Genomic DNA, 8,246 nt, shown 5'->3' with positions numbered 1-8,246 from the left:
ACAAAATAGAATTTCATATTATTTTGTACCATCATATAATTTCTATGCGTTATTTATGTTAATGAACTGATAAAATTATTTGATCACTTGAAAGTAACTAGTTCAAAACTGGACACTTCGATTTGCTAAACATTAGCATGCAAACAAATCGAGTTATACGTCGTCCTCGCCTTATCACGGTAAGGAAGTGTCGACCACCGGATGGCTTCTTTGATCAAGCAATATTTCATCGTCGTATTATTCAACTATTAAATGCTTATTATGTCCTTGCCTCTAGGATACAAATTTTATATATCTCAAAGGAAGAAATGTATCAAGGCTATATCTTAAATAAATACAGGGTTGAATTGATATTTCGACCTTTTACCGTCGAGTTAAATCTTAACAAATATTGTGGAGAATAAGTCTGAAATACATTTATTTATATTTTAATTATCAGACATAATAATATGATCTTCGGGTATTGCTGACCTGAGTGCGTCAACAAAAATTGTAAAGCATTGCACATTCGTATAGGTAGTAGTAACCTTGAGGTATACATTGAGCTAAAAATATTATAGTCAATATGACCTTTTCAAGGTTGTCAATAACCCGAATGAAATCAATTATTTCGAAAACGATTATTTATTTTAATGTTTGCGCAGGTATATTCAGTAGTAGGGTACTTATGTAAGGTAGCTATAGTTTGTACAGATAAAACTGATCGTTTAAGCCCACCTTTTATACAGTTATAGTAATGATAATATTATCTACGCATGAAAAGCTTTACAGCCCTCAAAAATCATATTCCTCGCCATGGCGCACCTACTACATGATGCGTTTATTCTTTGTACGAGATGGTAATTTCTCTACGCCGCTCAGGTGCAGCAGTGTATAATTTACCGCTACGCGTAGACTCGATATAGGGATAAATTGTTCTGTTTGCAAAAAAAGTGATAATAATATCAAACCCCCCCCCCCCAGAACTCTCAGAGTCATAATAATAGGGATCGAACTCATGTGGGTGTGTAATGTGGAGTGGTTTTATTTTATTATTAAATAATATAAAGTACCTATATCCATACAGTACAGTAGTACACACGAGCAGGGCGAACGATCATATAAAGCGAAAGCGTATTGGTTCAGGTTAATTACTATTTATTTTTATGTTAAGATGTTTTAAGTTGTAGATTGTTGCTCATTACACATGTGAGGACACTTAAGTGTTAAGTCACAACTTTGAAATTGTGTACGTTTACAGATAGGTTTACAATCTGGGCATTGTTTTGTGTAAACTTTTTCCGGCTTATAGCGTACCGATGAAAGTCTAATAAATTCATCTGCGTATCTTGGTTTCTTGGTTTCAGAACAATAACCTGTGTCACTGAAGTTATTACTCTTGAATGTACTTGTCGCAAAGTTTGTAGATTGATGTGTACCAATAACTTTCATTAAATTAAAACTTTTTACAGAGTTTTTTAAAATCAGTCTTAGCACTATAATAAAATATTATAATTTATAATGTTATATAATAAAGTAAAAATATATATACTGAAATTTCTTATTTTACTTACTGTTATATTATGATATTATAATTTTTTTACTGGTGAATGATAAAATAATCAGTTTTTTTTAACACAAAAACAATTGTATTTATTTATTTATAATTTTAACAATAATATAATGTACCTATACACGCGTATTAGTCTTAATTATTTTCAGCCAATTACATTTTACAAAATTTAGTCATATTTAATTTTATTTCCAAATGTAAGAGTATAACTAGTGACAGCTATCCTATATCTCAAGTGTATTGACTGATACACATACTTTCCATCTGATTAGTCCCGAAGAAGTGCTATGGTACCTATATTCGGTAGGTACCTACCTAGGACATTTAAATTTATTTTTTATTAAGTTTGATAGTCGATACACATAGATGATAGTAAATGCTAAAATAAAAACTAAAAAACTATTACTAGTAGATTTTCATAACGCTTAGAAAAAGTAAAAACTATTGAAACATTTGAAACAATTGAATATTAAGTTAGATATCTATGATTTTTTAGTATTGGATGAAAAAAAACTTCATTAAAAAACCATCATATTTCTCGATCCCCTCAGAATATAAAATATTTTCTACATTTTATAGTTGCTATTTATACATTTTAATTATTTTTAATAATAAGTACATACAATTTTGAATTGATGACATTACAAAAGTTAAATTTTAAATGCAATTAGATAGGTATACGTTTTTATTTTTCGTCCTTTATTCTTATTAAATCAGCTAGGTAATTATGAAACATTGCTGTAAATATTATTCTAACAGTATTATGTAGCAGTATTATAATATACTAATAATTCATAATTATTTTTCTATTATTTCCCGCTCCTTACACATACACACACACGCACACTACAGACGAGCTTTATTTTAATACATACAAAATATGAAAATAATATTATTATTTTACGTTTATTACAGTGTTGAAAAAATGAAATATATATACATATAGGTTTATATATAGATAAAGACCATGTGTATGGACTATAGCCTATAGACATATATATAGTCTGTGCTATAGGTACCTATTATATATCAGTGGGGCGGCACCCGCATAAGTGCGATCGTACCCCCTACGAAGAAAAGTTTTTTTTTGTTCATGTTTCTTTTTTCCAATGTTGTGCACTGGATGATAAAGACTTTCGGTTTGTGGAAAAAAACTATTTAATTAAATTTTTGGCTTGTAAATTAAATTATCTAGCTATATTACTATAATATGAAATTTGCGAAGAAAAATAATATTATAATCACCTTGTTGGGCGCTTGGGCTTATGACGGTAAAGTTTAGTGACACAACGCGTGTCAATATAATATGATTCCATACAAATATTATATTATAAATAGTCATAATTCATAATTAGGCGATTTTAGGAATAGAAACTGTTTTACGCGAGTGCATGTGCAGAGCGACTAAAACGTTTGGACATTTGGGATTTAAGTGACTGACGGAGTATAATATAGTACCTACCTATAAATGTATAATATTGTTACGTGAATTCTAGCATTGTAAGTTGTAATAGAGTACCTAATAGACAAAATAAGTATATTATTATAATATACATAGATAAAATAATTATATTTGAAACCATACTTTTGTTTATGGGATAGGTATTAAATCATGGAAACTGAAGGTTTTCTCAACACTAAGAATCGTTATTCGTTATACTAGATTTTAAATATTATTATTATATTATGAATTATCCTCAAAGTAAAATAAAAATTATTAATTGATGCAAAGTAACTAGGTAGTAACAGAGCCTTTTAATTTCCCAATTTGGCTTTACGATTGTCGTTGGAATGTAACAAAACGCAAGTAGGATCCTGTAAACATTAGAATCATATTTTATATTTAAAAAAATAATATTAAATCTGATTCAAATTCCTATAGGAGGTTAAACGAACAACACAGTGCGTACACAGCCAACGATGAACCGCAGTGTAGACTGCAGTAATTACACTTTGCAACAAAAAAAGAACCTTTGCAAACTAACTTTAAACAACATTAAATATTATGGGTTTCAGTTTTTTGAGTTCAGAACAAATTACCAGAAAAGTATAAGCTCCAAACGCTCATAAAGTTGACAACCAATGTTTGATATTTTATTAGTACATATTAAGCTTGAATCATATTTTCAGGTGTTAGTGATTGAAAATAAAAATATTATAAATTAATTGAAAAATGTTCATGTTCTTAATGCATTTTTATCAAATATTTTAACTTTGAATGCAGTGAAGGTGTTCCATTGAAGTATTGTTGGTAAAGCAAAACTAAAAATTATCTTGCAGCGAAAATAAAGTTCAAACAAATTGGAGAGTGCTCTTACAATGTCCAATATTAATTACGAACAAGTTTGGTGAATATACGTATTTCGTAGGTGACTGTATTAGGTTGTACTGCCAATAAGGCAAGAATGCAAGATTGATCTCTCATTATAATATCAAAAATTTTACTCAAGTGAAATAGAAAAGTTTTGAATAGTATAGTAGATTTTTGAGAATGAATAGTAAAGGACTGAGTATTTTATTACCTTGTGAATTGTGTAAAACATACAATATTTTATTATGTGTACCAAATATTGTAGTATAACATGACGTGTTCCTAGAGTATATATTTATTTATTTGTAATATAGGTTGGTACAGTAGGTTAGTTTATATTAGTTTTATTATATCTGTAGAGTATAGGTTAACCTATATAATAAGTGTTATGAGGATAACAACTCAAGGATGGCACATAAAAACAGCATGAATAAATATTACAATTCACAGGGACATTTGGTAAACAGTTGCACGAATCGAAAAACTATTTGTGTACGATTCATACGAATAGTTATCAAGGACTTGTGTCATAACCCTCATAACTAGAGCCACCTTTACTTGATACACTAAAAATATTTCAAAAATTCACAAAAAAAACTTTAAAATTATATAAAAATGTATACCGAAAATATTATTTAGTTAAAATAGGAAACATTGTTATAATTTAATACAAATATGAAATAAAGAACAGGACTGTTATGCCAGTCTGAAAAATATTACCTTCAAATTGAAATGCTCTTAAATTAAACGCTATCTATTTGGAAATTAAATTTTAGGCATTTACAAATGCATTTTAAACTCATTTGAAGTTGATGTGAAAACTTAAGATTTTAACGGACATAGTTGACTACAACTACTCAGCGCTATGCTACAGAAATGTTTCATTATGCGACTGATGTCTGACAATGTCGATTATCTTACGATAAATACAAATATATAGGTACTAACGAATTTTATTTATCTTTCTACTATGAAGCGGCTAGCAGGTAAAATAATATTATGTTTTATGTATGTGTGTCTGAATAATTTATGTAGGAGATAATATTTAGGAGATAAGAGAATTCAATAACAGTTATTCATAGGAAAAATTCGAAAAACCATTTCATTTATATCATGTATTCATGACTACATATGACTTATTTTTATTTATTTAACGAAAATGCAATAAATTCTCTTAAAAATTATTAAATGCAATAACCGAGCAAATAATATCACAAGGCAGGTAGGTATACCTCGTCATTGAGAGTAGGTCGTTGTAATGGATGTGTGACAAATGTGTTCGAATTCAATGATAAATCATTGCAAGGACATGATAAACGATTCTGAACAGAGACGGTCCTATATCAGCCTATATTTCTAAGGATATTTTATTTATATTTTTTAATTTATATTGATATTAGTAATTTATTTTTATATCAGTGGACAGTGATAGATCTTCTTCTTGAAGTTCCCATCCGTTTTGGAAATTATATTGAATATTGCTCCTATTTCTATCGATGGACGAAATAGTTGATTTGTTGTTTTACACTGAACCAGTCACAGAGATTTTCCAACCTCATGGGTACGACGTAGTTTTAATTCATTTTTGGCAAAAACATATTGTATTTATTATATACTTAGTACTTATTATTTCATATAATATATTTTCTACATGTTAATAACTTATAAGAAGATTATAACTCAGAAACGTAGAACGGTGTGAATAAATACTAGTTCTTGGTATAAATAGTTTAAAATTCATATAAATATTTTGAAAATATCATTATGTGCAGTGAATAATAATATGCGCTGTGGTGATAGGTTTCAAGTTCCTAGAAATAATATTTTAGATTCCGAGTGGATCAAGTGATTCCATAATAATGATGAATTTTTTTATGTGTAGTTATATCTATTATCTACTCGTTTTAGAGTAGAAAAATACATAGATCATCAACTTTGAGTGGTTTCTGGTATAAAATTTGATACCTATTTGGGAGGTTAAAACTAAAAAAATACTCAGTACTTTTCATGAAAAACGTAAAAAGAACTTGGGAAAACAGGATTTTTTTTTATTAAAAACCAGTTTTTGACAAAATCAACTTTTTTTTTGTTGCTGTAACTCAAAAATATATAACCGCAGAGACTTGCAATTTTTATCAAATACTTATCAAGGAATTTTAAAAGTATTGATACTAACTATACTTCTTATTAACCAATATCGGAATTAGGCATTGACAGACTAATAATTGTCGTCGGCACGCAAATGCAACTATATTATATATTATAATTTATAATATTTTCTGATGCAACACACTTTGCAAGAAAAATCCAATTCAGTTATAATGACCAGCTGGCAGTCGGTGGTATCTATATATATAAAAATGATTGTACATTTTGAATACATTTTATAACTCAAGATCCACCGAATTGATTTCGATAAAAATTTCACGGCATATTAAGATTGATATGTAGATGGTTTCTGTGAAGTTTGTACGCTGTGCGATAAGTGGTTCCGGAGTTATGGCCTTTTAAGTGAACACCTGGCGACATGGCCTTTGTTGATTTGTATTATTATTTTTTGTCAGTCTATATATATAAAAATGAATGCATGTGGGTGTGTGTGTGTGTGTGTCCATATTACCATGACAACCATTCATATATTATTTTGAGATTTCCGACCGTGCGTGCCTTCATATTACCATGGCAACCAATTATATATTATTTTGAGATTTCCGTCGGTGTGTGTGTCCTTATTACTATGGCAATCAGTTATAAATTATTTTGAGATTTCCATCCATGCGTGCCTCCATATTACCATGGCAACCAATTATATATTATTTTGAAATTTCCGATGGAATGTTTTGTATATAAAGAAGATAGGATAATTTAAAAAGGGAGAGGACCAACCCTGGGAGGTGCTCAAATAATAATTTTGAGATTTCCGATGGAAATTTTTGTTTATAAATGGTTGTCATGGCTTTTGAAGCTATTATAATAATAATTATTGGTTGCCTGGAAACGAAGTGCACGGGATCAGCTATTGATAATTGATTATATTAATCCACCATAGGTAGAAATGTAGAATACGACAAACTTGATATAACTTTGGTACTTTAGAATTAAATCATACACTTACGTACAAGCTAGGGGTCCGCGATCTACCGCAGGTAGATTGCCTACCTGATAATAATATACTGCTGCAAATCAGAATTTTTATTCCAGGCAACGGAAAAGTTAAGATAAATTTTAAACACCATACACCGAATATTAAATAGCGAATTGAACAAAGTTTGAGTCATATAGAGTTGGTACATTTAACGGGCAACGAAGTGCAAATATTCACCCAGTATATTGTATAATATTATGCAATATTGTAGTATTTATTTCTAAAGTTTCTATATATAACATAAGTTCCTATATAAAATGTTGATTCGCATATAATTTGTAAGGCCAGTGTGGCAGTGTCGCACAAACAATTTCTATTCATATAGACAGTACAATAGTATCAACCCATCTACCCCTAAAATACTTATACTGAAAAGTGAAATGTAGTTACACTCAAAAGTCAGTCAGTAATAAACTGACAACTACCCACTTCCCGGTAAGGCAGTACCCACCCACAGTGGCGCAGAATTAAATTTAAACTGGCAGTTCAAATAGTTTGATTGACCCACCCACCCCTTCAAACGACTGTGAAACAGACCTAACTAATTATAAAATATAAATAATTTAATGATATTACTGTATTTAATCACATAATAGCAGAAAGACTCGGAAGTAGGTATACACTATACTGTATTATCTTACCCATTCACCCCACTCAATTTTCAAGGCGGTTCAATATAACTATACCTGAAGTACGTATTCGGCGCCATAGGCGTGTTTACAGGGGGGCTGGGTGAGCACTTGATAAAAAAAAAGTCGTGTGGTGTGTACCCTGCAGTACCTATAGATTTTGATTGATTGTAATTTTTTTTAGTTACGCATTTATTAATTAGTGATTACTGATTATACTATCATTTATCATATAATATTATGTTCATCAATTCATAACTACATAACATGGTACTGTTGTGCCCATTTATCAGGTCTTGCGCTGTGATATATCAGATTGAATAAAATTGTATCTAACCTGTGATAAAATGGTTTTATCAGCTGAAAATATCCAATTACCCATGATTATCATTTCAAAAATGTGTTGAGATATTTTACGACTTGTGAAAATAATTTAAATTTTGTCAGAAACTCAAAATATGTATTACTGATTAGTTAATAGTTTTGCAATTTGTATATTGTTTACCTTGTATAATGGATGGGAAAAAATTATTTTTATTGTTTCGACAATGGTTATACTTTTTGATCATTATTAAAAATATTTCTACCATTGTGAATTTTGTAACATAA

At 29.4% G+C, this 8,246-nt stretch overlaps 1 protein-coding gene across 1 annotated transcript; it reads right to left on the bottom strand.

Annotated features, from left to right (window-relative positions):
- Positions 1-1,120: 1,120 nt before the first annotated feature.
- Positions 1,121-1,571, bottom strand: LOC100569062. Its single transcript, XM_003241494.3, has 2 exons — positions 1,554-1,571; positions 1,121-1,475 (listed from the first exon to the last, which is right to left on the bottom strand). Coding segments are annotated over exons 1-2 (318 nt in total). The 5' UTR covers positions 1,555-1,571; the 3' UTR covers positions 1,121-1,158.
- Between the last annotated feature and the right edge of the window lie 6,675 nt (positions 1,572-8,246).

The sequence above is a fragment of the Acyrthosiphon pisum genome, chromosome A1 (assembly GCF_005508785.2).
Source record: "Acyrthosiphon pisum isolate AL4f chromosome A1, pea_aphid_22Mar2018_4r6ur, whole genome shotgun sequence".
In the NCBI taxonomy this organism is placed as follows: domain Eukaryota; kingdom Metazoa; phylum Arthropoda; class Insecta; order Hemiptera; family Aphididae; genus Acyrthosiphon; species Acyrthosiphon pisum.
Note: the sequence above shows the minus strand (reverse complement) of the source record. Positions and strands in the feature narration are given on the sequence as shown.